The 19,135-nt window shown below is 42.4% G+C and overlaps 1 protein-coding gene across 1 annotated transcript; it reads right to left on the bottom strand.

The window, feature by feature from the left end:
- Positions 1–1,289: 1,289 nt before the first annotated feature.
- Positions 1,290–17,476, bottom strand: sdcbp (syndecan binding protein (syntenin)). Its single transcript, XM_060923421.1, has 9 exons — positions 17,370–17,476; positions 15,738–15,830; positions 15,352–15,469; positions 13,274–13,380; positions 13,015–13,176; positions 6,866–7,041; positions 4,539–4,710; positions 1,558–1,649; positions 1,290–1,438 (listed from the first exon to the last, which is right to left on the bottom strand). Exons 2-9 carry the CDS (start codon positions 15,786–15,788, stop codon positions 1,384–1,386), a joined length of 933 nt encoding a protein of 310 aa, XP_060779404.1. The 5' UTR covers positions 15,789–15,830; positions 17,370–17,476; the 3' UTR covers positions 1,290–1,383.
- Positions 17,477–19,135: the final 1,659 nt, after the last annotated feature.

Here is a 19,135-nt window from a genome sequence, read left to right as displayed (position 1 = left end):
CAATAAACAGTTCACAAACCACCTGTCTTGACCAGAAAAGATGTCAATGTACCTACAAAGTAAGCTCTTGTCAAAACTAAGCAGTTCTTCTCATATCCAACATATTTTATTTCAGCTCATATAAACACAAATCCACTGGGGTTGAGTGAAAGGATACCAGCTTTATAAAGAATAACTTAATAAAGCCACATAAAATGAACTGAAATGAAAAGAAGTAGACTAATTTTTTTTTTTGTAAATTGATCTGTGGTTGAAATTTTGTAAGAACTTTTTTTTTCTTAAAATTTTGTTGCTGTATACCAGTCAAAAGTTTGCACATACCTACTCATTCATAGGTTTTTCCATATTTTGAATTTTTCTACATTGCAGAACAATACTGAAGACATCAAAACTATGAAATAACATCTGGAACATATATGGAATTATATGGTTAAAAAATGTTTTATATTTTAGGTTCTTCAAAGTAGCCAGCGTTTACCTTGATGACGCTTTGCATACTATTGGCATTGCTGTAACCAGCTTCATGAGGTAGTCACCTGGAATACTTTTCAATTAACAGCTGTGCCTCATTAAAAGTTAATTAGTGCAATTTCTTGCCTTCTTAATGCATTTGAGATCAAACAGTAAATAGTAAATAATAAAAATACAGTAAATGTCCCTATTCCACAACTGTAGTAATCTAGATTATGTCAAGAACTGCTCAACTAAGTAAAGAGAAACGACATCCATCATTACTTTAAGACATGAAGTGTATTTTAATTAATAAAAAAATATTAAATTAGGTGTGTCCAAAATTTTGACTGTTACTGTATGTTGCGGCAACTGTGCAGATTTATAATTCCTGGCAAATTGTAGATTTGCCTGTATAGCATGTGTTTAAAATGTTACTTTGACAAATTAATACAGGTCAAATGGTGTGTGTGGGGGGGAATCAAGAAAGCACCTTTCTAGTGGTTCCATAAGTTTGGGTAGACATGTGCTTTTAGTCAGATAATCATAATAAGAATAAGTAAACATAAGCATAAAAATAAGCAACGCAAATCAGAGTACGTTCAAGAAAATTTAAATCCAAGGAACTCTGTCACCATGTAACGAATGAAATTTGCATATAGCATAGCAGATATAGACCTTTTGTACTTTATTTTAGTGAAGCTGTTATTTAAGTTTTGAGAATGATTCAGCATTGAAAAACATTGCACAGTGAACATAAAGGAATTAAATAATGATAGAAGAGAGAAATACTGCAAAAAAAGAGAAATGTCTCTCACTTCTTGTATTAAACTGTTCAAAAGTACAAGCACTGTGCATGTGTACGCCAGTTCAACTAAGCTGTAGTGCACACAAAAGCAAGCCCATTCTGAGTCAGGTGTGGTTCAGTCCATGTCACACCTCAGGAATGGAGTGGTCCATTAGTGATTTCACAATGCTGTTGCACATCCTGTGGAGAGAAAGTCAGTAAAACAATATTTAAAAAAAAAGAAGAAGAAAACATTTTTGGGGGTATGTGGAGTGCTCATGACTATCTAGATTTTGTTTACCCATAATCCCCCTCTTTACCTTTTCATCATGTGTTCAAAGATGATCACAGGCATCACAGTTACAGTCACAACATTCCCACTAGTGTTGAGAATGTCTGACACTTGAGAGTCCTGGTAAGCAGAAGAAAGAAAAGCAGAGAAGCAGAGGCATTCATTGTTTAGTCCACTTGGACTAACCCCATTTCCAGAAAAGTTGGGATATTTTTCAAAATGCAATAAAAACAAAACTCTGTGATTTGTTAATTCACACAAATCTTAATTTAACTGAAAAGTACAAAGAAAAAAATTCCAATAGTTTTACTGACCAACTTAATTTATATTTACCAAATACAATTAAGTTAGAATTTGATGCCTGCAACACACTCAAAAAAAAAAAGTTGGCACAGAGGCAAAATACGACTGAAAAGTTTATAAGATATTCAAGTAACACCACTTTGGAAGATTCCACAATAAACAGGTTAAATGGTAATAGGTGAGGGTATCATGATTGGGTATAAAAGGAGCACCAAAGGTTCAGTCTTTGCAAGCAAGGATGGGTCGTGGCTCACGCCTTTGTGCTAAAATTCATGGGTGAATTGTTAGTCAATTTGAAAAGAACATTTCTCAGTGCAAGATTGCAGAGAATTTAGGTCTTTCAAAATCTACAGTACATAATATTGTCAAAAGATTCTGGGAATTCTGAGACATTTCAGTGCGTAAAGTGTAGGGTCAGAAACCACTGTTGAATGTGCGTGACCTTTGAGCCCTCAAATGGCACTGCCTGAGAAATTGTCATGCTAATGTGACAAATATAGCCACATGGGCTCGGGGGTACTTCAGAAAACTGTTGTCACTTAACACTATCCACCACTGCATCCAGAAATGCAACCTGAAATTGTATTATGCAAGGAAGAAGCCATTCATCAATTCTTTGCAGAAACATCACCGATTTCTCTGGGCCTGAACTCTTCTCAGATGGACCGAAAGACAGTGGAAACATGTGCTGTGGTCAGATGAATCCACATTTTGGCTTGTTTTCGGGAAAACCAAAGTGTTTCTTTGGCACTAAGAACTCTCGAGTTGAACACGACCATCCAGTTTGTTATCAGAGAAAAGTGCTGTGGCAGCGGGGGCGTGGTCAAGCGTCGGCCTGTGAATGGAGGGCGGAGTCAGGGAAGGTAAGTGGCAGAATCACTGCACCTGACGTGAATTAACCTGTGTTTGTGTGTCTCCTCCAGTGACCGCGCCCTTTAAAAGGAGAGAGAGAGAGAGAGAGAGAGAGAGCAGAGAAACGGAGCTCTCTCCCCAACCAGAACACTTGTGTGTGTGCATGTGTGGCTGGAAGAGTGTGGAAAGCTGAAAAACTATTAATAAAAAGAGTTTTTGTAACACTCAGTTCTGGCCTGCCGTGCTTCTGTGCTCCACCCACCTCCAACAATCCTTACAGTGGTGCCAAAATGCCTGGTGATCTTCCTGCTGCGCCAGCACCAGGGCTTCGAACCGTTGTTCCTGCTCCTTCTGGAGGGCGACCAGCGCCTGGTGCTGGCTCTGGTGGGCCGTGGCGACGGCATGGACCAGGTCCTTGAAGGGGGAGGACTCCATGGGGGTGTTCTCTTCTGTACTCCCGATCCCGGGTTTTGGCACCACTGTAAAGATTGTTGGAGGTGGGTGGAGCACAGAAGCACGGCAGGCCAGAACTGAGTGTTACAAAAACTCTTTTTATTAATAGCTTTTCAGCTTTCCACACTCTCCCAGCCACACACGCACACACACAAGTGTTCTAGTTGGGGAGAGAGCTCCCTTTCTCTGCTCTCTCTCTCCTTTTAAAGGGCACGGTCACTGGGGGAGACACACAAACACAGGTTAATTCACGTCAGGTGCAGTGATTCTGCCACTTACCTTCCCTGACTCTGCCCTCCATTCACAGACCGACGCTTGACCACGCCCCCGCTACCACAGGTGCAAAAGCCAGCATCTGTGATGGTATGGGGTGCATCAGTGATCATGGCATGGGTGAGTTGCATGTGTGTGAAGGTACCACCGATATATTGGGGTATATATATTGGGATTTTAAAGAGACATATTCATCAAAGCAACATCTCTTCCAAAGAAGTCCATACTTATTTGAGCAGGACAATGCCAGGTCTCATTCTGCACGGGCTACAACAGCATGGCTTCGTAGACACAGAGTGCATGTGCTCGACTGGCCTGCTGCAAGTCCAGATCTGTATCCTATTGAGAATGTATGGCACATCATGAAAAGGAGAATCGGACAACAGCGACCACGGACTGTTGAGCAGCTGAAGTCTTGTATCAAGCAAGAATGGACAAAAATTCCAATTACAAAACTGCAACAATTAGTATCCTCAGATCCCATATGATTCAAAAGTGTTATTAAAAGGAAAGGTGATGTAATCCAATGGTAATAATGCTTCTGTCCCAACTTTTTTTTGAGTGTGTTGCAGGCATCAAATTCTAATTTTATTTAGATTTACAAAATACAATTACGTTGCTCAGTAAAACTATTGAAAATGTTTTTCTTTGTACTTTTGTTCGTTAAATAAAGGTTCAGGTCAATTAACAAATAACACATTTTTGGTTTTATTGTATTTTGGAAAATATCCCAACTTTTCTGGAAATGGGGTTAATATTTCAGTAGTATGATCAAAATGTTTTAATATTTGTGATTTCATTACTTTCCATGAAATAAAACAAAACGGAAAAACACTCTTGATGTCTATAAGAGGGTTCTCTGTCCTCTGTAACAGGAACTCTGAAAATTCTCCAAAGGGACATTAAATATAATTCCATCATTTGGAAGACCTAAATACTTATAATGGTACTGTATCACATTTAGGCAGTCATAACCTAAAACATGTCCACATTCATGAAGGTAATTTGTGAATTAACTGTGCAGGCAAAACTACAAAAAGAAGGCTTTTAAAATGTAGGCAAAACATAGACATATCAGGTGAGTTTAAATTTGGATATGATGAGAGAGAGAGAGAGAGAGAGATTCACCTTCAGTCCAATCACATTCTGTCCATTGATTTCACAGATCTGGTGGTCAGTGAGCAGTCCATTACGAGCGGCAGAGCTGTCCTTCACTATGGAAGTGATTTTGCCTTTCTTAAAGATAAAACCAAGCTGCCCACTCATGTCCTTATGTAGAGTGACCGCACGCTCCAGTGGCCTGCAGAATGATCCATAAAACACCAAAGCATCTTTTTAACTCCATTTTTCACATGCCCTTGCTGATTTGCACTCATTATAGTGGAATCCCACTCCCCATCTTAGGTCCTGTTCATTACTTTAGCACCAGGATGTTCAATCTAATCCACAAAAGGCCAGTGTGGCTGTAGGTTTTCATTCTAACCAAACTCCTGTGGATACGATTGGAAACTGGCCTTTTAGCAGCTCAGGTAAAGTTCAATAAATGAGTCCATGGAGGTCTGAGGGATCTAGTCAACTGAACTTGCCCATTACGATCTGCAATCTGACAAGTGATTTTAGTAAGTTGTTGGGTCACCACAAGCCACAAGAACAATGTCATTGTTATTAAGCACTGAGTTTAAAAGTATCTGGGATTGTACTGAAGTGAAGAATGGCAAAATATTTTCCCTCAGTTGGTGTTGATGATGGTGTTAGAAGGCACTGTCTAAAACATAACCCTCATAGGTGTTCAACTGGGTTGAGATCTTGAGACCGTGAAAACCATAATATATTATTTACATCATTTTCATCCTCATCAAACCATTCAGTGAGTTCTTACGTCCTGTGGATGGTGGACAAGTCATCCTGGAAGAGACAACTCCCATCAGGACAGAAACATTTCATCATATGATAAAGGTGATTAGTCAGCACAACCTCGTATTGATTTGAATTGAGCCTTTCCCAAACCAAACCACCCATTTTTTTTTAAATGCATCACCCAACTGTAGTTCACAAACCTACATAATGTTATTAATTCAAAAAACAAACAAACCTATAAAATTGGAACCTTGGAACATGAATACAATGCCCTCGTTGCACCTTGTTATTATCTATGCCATTCACACGACACTTTTATATGTGACAAGTCATGGAATCCACGGACACATGTCGTCCGAAACGAATTCGGCCGACATGTGTCCGTGGATTCCATGACTCGTCACATATTTTCCAACTTAAAGATGGTCCTGGTACAGCCATCATCTCACTTCTCATGTAGGCCTTACACACTGCTGAGTCACCGGTCAAAGCTGATGAGGAATTAATGAACACAATAATGAAACCGAGACTGAGTATTGTCTGTTAATTTACTTTTGCATGTTGTGCAAAACTCTTTTGCCTTGATTTTGGATTTGAGTTCAGGAATTTTAAAAAATGTTGCTTGTGGATTGACTGGTAAAAAACAGATTACTAACATACAGTTCCAGTCAAAAGTTTGGACACCCCTACTCATTCATAGGTTTTTCTGTATTGTGACTATTTTCTACATTGTAGAACAATATTGAAGACATCAAAACTATGGAATAACACATGGAACATAGATGGAATTATGTGGTAAACAAAAAGGTGTTAAACCCCCCCCAAAACAAATATGTTTCATATTTTAGATTCTTCAAAGTAGCCAGTGTTTACTTTGAGGATGTTTTGTACACTATGGTACGGTGGCTGACAAGGGTCAAACGGACGGCAACAGCCCAATACATCTCAGTTCGAGAAAACAGCTTCAAGTACAGAAACGATGCAAAATCACAAACTCAAACACAAGTCTAAACGAGGTCTAAATGAAAAAACAGACGTATTGGGCCATTGCCGTCCGTTTGACCCTTGTCGGCCACCGTACTATTGGCATTATCTTAACCAGCTTCATGAGGTAGTCACCTGGAATGCTTGTGCCTCATCAAAAGTTAATTAGTGCAATTTCTTGCCTTCTTAATGCATTGGATTTCATCAAAACGTAAACAGTAAATAATAAAATACAGTAAATAGCCCTATTTCCACAACTGTAGTCATCCATATTAGATGAAGAACTGCTCAACTAAGCAAAGAGAAATGACATCCATCATTACTTTAAGACATGAAATGTCTTTTCATTTAAAAAAATAAAGAAAAAAAACCACTGAATTAGAAGGTTTGTCCAAACTTTCGACTGGTCCTGTATATTGTTACCTACTTTTAGACTTGCTCACTATTGCTACATCATTGTACGGATGTTAAAATATTCTGTTCCTGGTAGCTTTATAAATAATTCAGCTGCGGTAGTCTCATTCTTATAAATAAAATATTTGTCTGTTGTATGTTCATGACTACTTGATACACTGACTACCAGATTACGTCTTTATTATAAGCATCATGTGTACCTGTCTCGTACAGCTAGTGTTATTCTCTCAGGACTGGCATTCTTCAGAACCTTGTGCGCACGGTCACTACTCCAGCCAGCACAGGATTCTCCGTTGATCTGCAGAATCTGATCACCAAAGCGAAGCCCTCCTAATGCTGCCGCAGTGTTCACTTGTACTAACTGTACAAACAACCCCTGAACAACAGACATCACAATAACCTCAGCACTGGCCAATAAAATGCAGTCATTTTGACAAAATAAACTCTTCAATTATGGATAGTGCATGAAATTAGCTGTGATCAGTAATATTACAACCTTGTTAGAATTACAATCAAAAGGTACATTCACCATCCAATTTATAAGGAACACCTGCACACTCATGCACTTATCTGATTAGCCAATCATGTGGAAGCAGCACAATGCAAAACAAACAAACAAACAAACAAACAAACAAACAAACAAACAAACAAAAAAAACTATGCAGATACAGGTCAATGTTCACATCAGAATAGGGAAAAAAAGTCATCTAAGTGACTATTTCTGAAACTGTTGCTCTCCTGGGATTTTCACACATGACGGTCTTTAGAGTTTACACAGTATGGTGTGATAAACAAAAAACATCCAGTGAACAGAGGGTCTGCAGGCTGAAACACCTTGCTGAGGGAGATCAAAGGAGAATGACCAGATTGGTTTGAGCTGACAGGAAGTCTACAGTAATTCAAATAAGCACTCATTAGAACTATGGTGAGCAGAAAAGCATCACAAAATGCACAACACATCAGACTTTGAGGTGGATGGGCTACAACAGCAGAAGACCACATCAGGTTCGATGCCTGCCAGCCAAGAACAAGAATCTGACGCTATCATGGGCACAGACTCAATGAAATTGGATAGTTTAACACTGGATAAAGACCAGGTGAGGGTTTTTTTTCTTCTAATTTTCAACTGTTTTTCTGCTCACCATGGTTGTACAGGGTGATTTTCATTCAAATTATTTTTTACACCGTTTTGATTGGCTGAGTGAACCGCAAATAACTGCCTACAAACAATGGTCTGTTCATACACAGTTACTTTGCACTTCTGTCAAAATGTCTCGCTTCCCTAAATTGACAGACAATGAGTTGGCTTCTTTAATGGAAAGTAAAAACAGTGAAAACATGCAAAAACTTGTCACGCAAACTTTATAATCAGTCTCATCTCATCTCATTATCTCTAGCTGCTTTATCCTGTTCTACAGGGTCGCAGGCAAGCTGGATCCTATCCCAGCTGACTACGGGCAAGAGGCCGGGTACACCCTGGACAAGTCGCCAGGTCATCACAAGGCTGACACATAGACACAGACAACCATTCACACTCACATTCACACCTACGGTCAATTTAGAGTCACCAGTTAACCTAACCTGCATGTCTTTGGACTGTGGGGGAAACCGGAGCACTCAGAGGAAACCCACACAGACACGGGGAGAACATGCAAACTCCGCACAGAAACGCCCTCGCCGGCCATGGGGCTCGAACCTGGATCTTCTTGCTCTGAGGCGACAGTGCTAACCACTACACCACCGTGCCGCCCCTTTATAATCAGTTTTTTTTTTAAATTGAATGATAAAACAATAATTGAACTCGGTTTTCACAAAATATCGTGATTTGTTAGTGGTGAGCAAGCAATTATTCGCCGATGTCAAAGGAAGATGAACAAATCACGATCTTTTGTTCAACTTTGTCCAATAATTGTTTATTGTTTGCGTTATTATATCTTTCCTGGCAGTTCGAACCAACCTGGCCATTTTCCTTTGACCTCTCTTCTCAACAAGGGGTTTCCACCCACAGAACTGTCACTCACTCAGTGTTTTTTGTTTTGTTTTTTTTGCACCAGGAAATCACTTTATGAAATACTCAAACCAGCCCATCTGGCATCAATGTCCATGCCACCATCAGCGTCACAGAGAGCTTACATTTTTTCTTTCTGTTGTTTGATGTGAACATTAACTGAAGCTCTTGGCCTGTATCTGCAAAGTTTTTGACATGGCTGGCTGATTAGAGAACTGCATGAATGTGCAAGTGTACAGGTCTTCCTAATAAAATGGACAGCAAGTGTACATATTTAGGGGAAGGCTATCTTTTTACTATGGCCGTATTGCAAGCACCTGAGGATAAGATGAATGTTTTTCTGCTGTGTAATTCCTAATGTTTTACGTTTGTGTTTTTCCACCATAGAGGGAACTATCATATAACTAAACTGTTCAATGTAAACACTGTGTCAGTAAATCGGCTGAGAACGCTTTGACTACAAACATGGACACCTCGAACTACAATCCCCAAGTCTCACAGCACCCTCTGTCTCCCGACTACTGATCTCAGCTGACACTCATTTCCCTAATTGCCGCTCTCCCCATTTAAGCCTTGCACACATGCCACTTCAGTGCGAAGTATCGTTCTGCTCCATTCAGTTCATACCAATACGTGTTTATTCTGACTGCCTCTCTATTTCTGACCTTTGCTTACTCTCTCACATTTTCGTCCTTTGTCTTTCCTCCACCACGCTGTTTGTCGATCGCCCGATCCTCGCTTGCTACCAACCATGACTTCTGTCTCTTGATTTGGATTCGTCTACAGTTTGCTTCACGCCTTCTTCTGCACATACATTCGTAAGTGCCTGCATTCTGACAGGATACTTCACCGTTATGGATGTAGCAGAGGAAGCTAAACAAACTGCGCTTAACACCCAGGGACGCCTTCTGGGAGAACATCAGCAGATGCTAGCGGACCTCAACACAAGAATGGTGCAACTAGCTTCTGTGATGTTGCAGGTCCTCCAAACCCGGCGCTGCAACTTCCTGCTTTGGAAAGATTCGCGGGAAACACTAATGCATCTCATCTCATCTCATTATCTCTAGCCGCTTTATCCTTCTACAGGGTCGCAGGCAAGCTGGAGCCTATCCCAGCTGACTACGGGCGAAAGGCGGGGTACACCCTGGACAAGTCGCCAGGTCATCACAGGGCTGACACATAGACACAGACAATCATTCACACTCACATTCACACCTACGGTCAATTTAGAGTCACCAGTTAACCTAACCTGCATGTCTTTGGACTGTGGGGGAAACCGGAGCACCCGGAGGAAACCCACGCGGACACGGGGAGAACATGCAAACTCCACACAGAAAGGCCCTCGCCGGCCACGGGGCTCGAACCCGGACCTTCTTGCTGTGAGGCAACAGCGCTAACCACTACACCACCGTGCCGCCCACACACTAATGCATGTCAGGGTTTTTTTTGCTACAGTGCTCCATGTATTTTGCTTCCATGCCTAACCCGTCTGAAGAACATCAAATTGCAAAGTTCCTCTCTTTTCTCACCGGTAAAGCACTTCAATGGGCCAGTGCTGTTTGGAACCAAGGAGGTGAGCAAACGAAGTCTTATGAGCAATTTTTCGCTCAATTCAAGAGGGTATTTGACCATGAACCCGAGGGGAATGAAGTAGGAGAGAGCCTTCTCAACATTTCCCAAGGTTCGTGTAGCGTAGCTGAATACACGTTGGACTTCAGGACACTGGAGGGCGCCAGTGGGTGGAATGATCCAGCGCTGAAGGCAGTCTTTCGTCAAGGTCTGTGTCCCGAGATTCTCAGCGAGCTTGCCTGCAAAGATGAACAATGCACTCTAGATTCACTCATCAACCTAGCCATCCGCCTGGACCATCTATTGTCACACCGCCCCTCCATTCAGGAAAGTGCTCGGCCATTTCAGCCATCTGAAAGCGAATCACCCATGGATCTATCTCGGACCCGGTTGACACGTTCCAAACATCTCCGGAGGAAACAGGAGGGCTTATGCTTCTACTGCTGGAGTACCGAGCACCAGCTCAGACAGTGTTACCTCCGTCCGTCTCGTGCAGCTCCCACTGCAAGTCCTGCACATAGCATGAGTCCCACACAAACTTTGAATTCAAAATCATTTAAGGTTCCTGTACTGTTAAATCTGGCAAACTCCACACATATCCTCTCTGTGTTTATCGATTCAGGGGCAGAGTGGAACTTTGTCAGCGACTCCGTTACCCAGCAGTTCAACCTGCCAACAACCCTTCTCCAAAGTGCACTCAGCATGCGAGCTATCGACAGAGGACCCATAGGAGAGGGTCTCGTCATTAGGTGCACTATCCCCCTTCACATCCAGGTGGGGGTGTTACATTCAGAGTTCATCTCCCTCTACATAACCTATATGGAGGACCATGATATCATCCTTGGCTGCAGCTTCATGATCCTTTGATTTCCTGGCAAAGCAAAGAAATACTCCAGAGATCACCCACCTGCTTCCAGGGTTGCATCGCTTGACCTCAAGTAAGCGTCTCATCTACCTCGGTGGAAAGTCCACTACCGGATTCTCTTGACAACGTCCCAGAATGTTATGTGGACTTCAAGGAAGTATTTAGCAAGGGAAAAGCCTATGGTTTACCACCTCATCGTCCATACGACTGCGCTATTGACTTGCTGCCTGGCATGACACCGCCAAGAGGCCGCATCTACCCACTCTCCCAGAAAGAGCACGCAACTATGGAAGAATACATTCAGGAGGCCCTCAAGCCTTTCATCCATCCTTCCAGATCTCCAGCTGCGGCGGGTTTCTTCTTTGTGGAAAAACGGGGTGGTGGTCTCAGACCATGCACTGACTATAGAGGACTTAATCAGGTGTCCGTGAAACATCCCTATCCTCTTCCTCTGGTCCCGGCAGCCCTGGAGCAACTCAGGTCAGCGAAAATCTTCAATAAGCTTGACTTACACAGTGCCTATAATCTCATCCGAATAAAAAGGGGTGACGAGTGGAAAACCGCCTTCAGCACTACTGACGGCCATTTTGAATACCAGGTAATGCCGTATGGCCTTTCTTCTGGTCCCAGTGTATTCCAGTGCCTGATAAATGACGTTCTACGGGACATGTTAGGCAAATACGCCATAGCATATATCGACGATAGCCTCATCTACTCCCCAGACAAAGCAACCCACGAGGGTCATGTTAGAGCAGTTCTCAATCGCCTGCTCAAGAACCACCTCTACGTCAAAGCTGAAAAATGTGAGTTCAACCGGAAATGTATCTCCTTCTTAGGCTATGTCATCAGTGCTGAGGGGGTTAGTATGGACTCTTCCAAGGTTTTGGCGATCACCTCATGGTTCACTCCCAAGTCCATCAAGGACCTACAATGTTTCTTGGGTTTCACAACCTTCTATAGCTGTTTCATTAGGGGTTTCAGCACGATCGCCGCTCCCTTAACCACCTTGCTCAAGAAGGGGACCCAAGCAGCTCCAGTGGAACTTCGTGGCAGAAGAAGCCTTCAGTCATCTGAAGCAAGCTTTCACCCTCAGCTTCAGTGTTACAGCATCCTGACCCTTCAAAGCCATTCATTCTTGAGGTAGACGCATCTGGACAAGTTGCCAGATCATCACAGGGCTGACACATAGAGACAAACAACTATTCACAACTACGGTCAATTTAAAGCCATCAATTAGCCTAACCTGTTTGTCTTTGGACTGTGAGGGAAACTGGAGCACCCGGAGGAAGCCCACGCAGACACGGGGAGAACATGCAAACTCCACACAGAAAGGCCCCCGTCAGTGTCATACTGTGTAATAACATGACGCAACTGCTGCTGACTGTCTTCATGAATCTATAGCAGAGAGAATCTCTGCCTACAGCACTAGGCTCAGTTAGCCCACAGCCTTGCTTCATATCATTCTGTGTGTTTTTTGTACGACCACTAGAGATGCTGTTATACTCAGTTTCAAAAAGATCACAAATAATCCTCTTTAAAACATCAGTTATCCGCAGATAAGATGATGTGGATGTACCAAATATGAAACCAAATATATATATTTTTTCTTTTACCTTTGAAAGACGGGGGTTTCACCCTGCTATCCCACTGATAATTGTTTTTATTATTATTAATTATTATTATTGTAGTAGTAGTAGTAGTAGTAGTAGTAGTAGGAATCGCAAGTCCTCTGCTTTTGGTTGGGCAATAGAATAAGACAATAAAATAAAAGTTTCTGGAACTGCATTTGTCAGCAGGAATATGATAATTGAATATTTAAGCATGTGGGCTGGTCTGCAGTGTTACAGGAACACGTGAGGAAAGTCTGGGTGTGTTGTGTCAGGGCATGGTCTATGGATTCATCTTACATTGTCTATGGCTTTGAGGCGGAGGCCGATCTTGCCATCCATGTCTTTACAGAGCACCACTTCTCTAACGCCCTGCCGAATCTCAGCCCTCTTCACTCCCATATCGTTGCCAGTTATGGGAGCAACTGTCCAGTTTGTGTCAGATGAATGAACACTGAGAGCCTATGAACAGAAGATACACTCTTCTGTAGACTTTGCATTTGTTTGTGCCATATAGAACAACTTACACAGACATGGCTACAAAGGCAAAAAGACTTACTCCACTACTTTGCTCAGGGACTGGAGTAGAAAAGGCTTTTACTGCCTCAATACTAAGATTCAGACCCATGAACTCACTGAGCTGAGGATACAAACTTCCAGAGGCATCTGTCACACACACAAAGAGTTATAAGTACCATAAAATACATACTGTACTCACACAGCACAGTAACAATTATTTTATATATTCAGAGGCTCCAACTTGGGAAATTGCAAAGAGGGAGATTCTCCCTCTCTGCGAGTAGTTCGGAGGGAGACAAGTTTGAGCGCCGTAGCCATAAAGGCGAGTTATATATGTATATGTGTGTGTGGCAGCGGGGGCGTGGCCGAGCATCGGTCTGTGAATGGAGGTCATGTCACTATACCTGTTGTCAATTAACGTGTGTTTGTGTCTCCTTCAGTGACCACGCCCGATAAAAGGAGAGCGAGAAGGGGAGGTCAGCGCGGAGGGCTCGTTGACACCCTGTATGTGTGTGTAAGAGAGTGAGAGTTTTTTGGAACCCTATGCTGAAAAGCTATAAAATAAAAACCCCTCTTCAATGCAAACAGCCACCTGCCGTGCTTCTGTGTTCCACCCACACCTGAATCTCGCAACTATATATATGAATGATTCACCACATTTCGTATCAATTAAATCTTATTAATAGTAACAGATCTAGATAAATCCAGTGACTATAGCCCAAACTTTAATATGCCTAAAGTTAATGTCAATAATGACTATTATAAATTGCCAATGGTAGACCCTCTGATGATAATGTTCTTCTAATAATATTCTAAGTCTAAGTTAGTAAAAGTCAGACAAAAAAAGTCAGACAAGTTCGTTAGAATCTAACGTCTGGTCTGGTGAGCTAACCTTCTCAGATATACGGTAGGGTTGTCTTGCTGCCGTCCAAAATAGTCCACTATTCGTCTCTGGCGACCATCGTGATGGGCTTTCCAAACTTTATCTTGGTGATTTTCTGATATTTTTTCTTCGTAGTTTGGCTTTCGCCATTTCCACCAACGGAACTTCGTTTCATTATCTCATTCAAGAGAACATAAAGTTAAAGACGAGCAGGTGATAAATGCAGACGTGAAAAAACAAACAAAATGGTTGAGTGTTGCGGGTTTCCTCGTTCTCTTGCGCGTATCATAAATAGCGCCATCTGTATGCGGTATCGGTAACTGCTAAGACAGTGGGTGGCTCAAGTGTGTACTCCGCGGCGTACTGGATTCCGCTCGATTCATATACATGCTTGATCTGCGCGCACATGCCTCCGGCATTCACTCCAATCCCGCCGTTATGCCGATCGGTGTACCGACCGGGGAATCGGCATATACCGCGGGGTACACACTTGAGTCCAACCATACAATGTCAGACACACGAAAAGCGGAAAGTCAACAATTAATTTTTGTCAACATAAACGTATCAAGTTATATATTTTTAACTAATCATGTGTAGTAAGGGCGGGCGGGAGATTTTTATGTTGTCAGCTGGAGGTTGGGAGGATTTTCTAAATGTTCCCTAAAGCAGGAGAGTTGGAGCCTCTGTACACTACCGTTCAAAAGTTTGGGGTCACTTTGAAATGTCCTTATTTTTGAAAGAAAAGCACTGTTCTTTTCAATGAAGATCACTTTAAACTAATCAGAAATACACTCTATACATTGCTAATGTGGTAAATGACTATTCTAGCTGCAAATGTCTGGTTTTTGGTGCAACATAGGTGTATAGAGGCCCATTTCCAGCAACTCTCACTCCAGTGTTCTAATGGTACAATGTGTTTGCTCATTGCCTCAGAAGGCTAATGGAGGATTAGAAAACCCTTGTACAATCATGTTAGCGCAGCTGAAAACAGTTGAGCTCTTTAGAGAAGCTATAAAACTGACCTTCCTTTGAGCAGATTGAGTTTCTGGAGCATCACATTTGTGGGGTCGATTAAATGCTCAAAATGGCCAGAAAAATGTCGACTATATTTTCTATTCATTTTACAACTTATGGTGGGAAATAAAAGTGTGACTTTTCATGGAAAACACAAAACTGTCTGGGTGACCCCAAACTTTTGAACGGTAGTGTATATTGAAGTGTGTTCAGTGGCTGACCTGTTCCAATTTCCTCCACGTTTGACCCGGTATGGGCGGGGCTAGTTTGGTACTGGGCGGGGTCAGGGAGTGCCAGGGGCGGGGCTTTGGATGGACTGGCAATGGGGGTGTTCTGCGCCTGCAGCAGAGATGAACTACATGTTGTTGTTTGTTTTCTCACATTTTCAAGATGAAATAATGACAACTTTATTGAAATTCATTGATAAAAATCTAATTTACAATATATATAAACTCTTAAGAATTAAAAACACCATATTTACATATTACCAAAGAAAAAAAATTATAAAATAAAGAACAAAACTGGAAAAGAAAAAAAAAGATGAAATGAAGCATGTTGCATATGCTGATATGTTTCTAATCCCAATCACAACGCACAGAAATCATACCTGAATAAATTTATCCACCTTCAGGTCTTCTAAAGACGGATACAATGACATGGCTGCTCTCCTGTTTCTTGTTGCGCTGTCTGTATCAGTTACCTGGAGACATGCACAAGTCGTGTTAAAGTGCCATTCCACCATTGGATGTATTCTTTGGCATAAAATACAATATATTTTATGACAACATGACTAGACAGAGAAATCTTTTAGCTTCAAAATGATATATCAAACATAATTTTTTGACAACAAGTATATTAATTTTGAGACCAAAGTCACCTACCCTTTTAATTTCCGCGCTGTAGTGAAACGTGATGTCATCGGCAGGTTCCCCTTCTTGTGTACCACGTCACGTGTGACGTGGCACAGATTATCAGCAATGGCGGATAGAACGCGATTTCCACTTGTCGATTGCTGTGCCGATATTCACCATCGACCGTCTCCTTTGGGCATCACTTGCTATTTTCCTTCGCTTCTTTTCCGAAGCTGACAATCGCGTTCTATCCGCCATTGCTGATAATCTGTGCCACGTCACAAGAAGGGGAACCTGCCGATGACATCATGTTTCACTACCGCGCGGAAATTGAAAGGGTAGGTGACTTTGGTCGCAAAATTAATATACTTGTCGTTGTCAAAAAATTCTCATCATCTCATTATCTCTAGCCGCTTTATCCTTCTACAGGGTCGCAGGCAAGCTGGAGCCTATCCCAGCTGACTATGGGCGAAAGGCAGGGTACACCCTGGACAAGTCGCCAGGTCATCACAGGGCTGACACATAGACACAGACAACCATTCACACTCACATTCACACCTACGGTCAATTTAGAGTCACCAGTTAACCTAACCTGCATGTCTTTGGACTGTGGGGGAAACCGGAGCACCCGGAGGAAACCCACGCGGACACGGGGAGAACATGCAAACTCCGCACAGAAAGGCCCTCGCCGGCCCCGGGGCTCGAACCCAGGACCTTCTTGCTGTGAGGCGACAGCGCTAACCACTACACCACCGTGCCGCCCTGTCAAAAAATTATGTTTGATATATCATTTTGAAGCTAAAAGATTTCTCTGTCTAGTCATGTTGTCATAAAATATATTGTATTTTATGCCAAAAAAATACATCCAATGGTGGAATGGCACTTTAAGGATATTATGATGCACTGTCCCGTTCGGAATAGCACTAGAATTGTAGTAAGCACACAATTACGTCATTTAAAGTAAACACAGGCCTAGATGACGTCAGATCCAAAATTGATAAGACAAGCCTGCTTCTTCATGAGGTTTGTTTAGATGTCGCATCCATGCAGGATGCAGCATGATGTCACAGCCAAATGAAAACAAATAATTTCCCATAAAACACTCAGACTTTGAGCTGTTCTATCATTCCTATATCTCTAGGAAATTCGTTGATGCATGCTGGAAGTAGTAAACAAACGCGCACATGCAGAGGGTGAGGCAACACCTTGAAGAATTTCGCAATGCGATGCGAACCTCCTTCATGCAGCCTCCTGCTAGAGATAAATCAGACACACGACAGTCGACACATGGGGCTGTTTCTGAGTATAGAAATGGTGAAGGATGCATTTTATTTTATTTTATATAATTTTATATTATTTTAGCGACTGGGATGAAATTCATGACTCACCTTGATGATGCTGAGTGGGAATGGTGTGGATAATTCTCCCAGAATCCCAAATTAGGTCGCTGCCTTCCGTCGGGAAACCAGAACTAATTATGATGCTGACTATAATAGATGAGGAGCGGAGCTGCACGCGCGGGATCAAAATACACACTCACGTCACTTCAGACAGAGCGCGTGCACCGCGTGTTGTTGTCAGGTCGCGCGCGAGCTGCATCCCTTCTGACCCGTGTGCTGTTTTAGCTACAGTGGTGCTTGAAAGTTTGTGACCCCTTTAGAATTTTCTCTATTTCTGCATAAATATGACCTAAAACATCATCAGATTTTCACACAAGTCCAAAAAGTAGATAAAGAGTTAAACAAATGAGACAAAAATATTATACTTGGTCATTTATTTATTGAGGAAAATGATCCAATATTACATATCTGTGAGTGGCAAAAGTATGTGAACCTTTGCTTTCAGTATCTGGTTTGACCCCCTTGTGCAGCAATAACTGCAACTAAACGTTTGCGGTAACTGTTGGTCAGTCCTGCACACCGGCTTGGAGGAATTTTAGCCCATTCCTCCGTACAGAACAGCTTCAACTCTGGGATGTTGGTGGGTTTCCTCACATGAACTGCTTGCTTCAGGTCCTTCCACAACATTTCGATTGGATTAAGGTCAGAACTTTGACTTGGCCATTCCAAAACATTAACTTTATTCTTCTTTAACCATTCTTTGGTAGAACGACTTGTGTGCTTAGGGTCGTTGTCTTGCTGCATGACCCACCTTCTCTTGAGATTCAGTTCATGGACAGATGTCCTGACATTTTCTTTTAGAATTCGCTGGTATAATTCAGAATTCATTGTTCCATCAACGATGGCAAGCCGTCCTGGCCCAGATGCAGCAAAACAGGCCCAAACCATGATACTACCACCACCATGTTTCACAGATGGGATAAGGTTCTTATGCTGGAATGCAGTGTTTTTCTTTCTCCAGACATAACACTTCTCATTTAAACCAAAAAGTTCTATTTTGGGGCGGCACGGTGGTGTAGTGGTTAGCGCTGTCGCCTCACAGCAAGAAGGTCCGGGTTCGAGCCCCGTGGCCGGCAAGGGCCTTTCTGTGCGGAGTTTGCATGTTCTCCCCGTGTCCGCGTGGGTTTCCTCCGGGTGCTCCGGTTTCCCCCACAGTCCAAAGACATGCAGGTTAGGTTAACTGGTGGCTCTAAATTGACCGTAGGTGTGAGTGTGAGTGTGAATGGTTGTCTGTGTCTATGTGTCAGCCCTGTGATGACCTGGCGACTTGTCCAGGGTGTACCCCGCCTTTCGCCCGTAGTCAGCTGCGATAGGCTCCAGCTTGCCTGCGACCCTGTAGAAGGATAAAGCGGCTAGAGATAATGAGATGAGATGAGATGAGTTCTATTTTGGTCTCATCTGTCCACAAAGCATTTTTCCAATAGCCTTCTGGCTTGTCCATGTGATCTTTAGCAAACTGCAGACGAGCAGCAATGTTCTTTTTGGAGAGCAGTGGCCTTCTCCTTGCAACCCTGCCATGCACGCCATTGTTGTGCATGTTTGTGGAAGTGTGTCATACTATTTCATCTTTGCACTCTGCATCATATTGCACCAAAAGGGAAATCCTTTCTGTGATGAACAGCTAAAATCCAGATTCATATATCAGTAATATCGCTTGTAAAATATCTGAACAATTATACCGTCATTCTGTGCACCCTGTATACTTTATATTTATTTAACTATTCCATACTTGACTTACCTGGATTACTTTGCAC

The sequence above is a fragment of the Neoarius graeffei genome, chromosome 1 (genome assembly GCF_027579695.1).
Source record: "Neoarius graeffei isolate fNeoGra1 chromosome 1, fNeoGra1.pri, whole genome shotgun sequence".
Classification (NCBI taxonomy): domain Eukaryota; kingdom Metazoa; phylum Chordata; class Actinopteri; order Siluriformes; family Ariidae; genus Neoarius; species Neoarius graeffei.
Note: the sequence above shows the minus strand (reverse complement) of the source record. Positions and strands in the feature narration are given on the sequence as shown.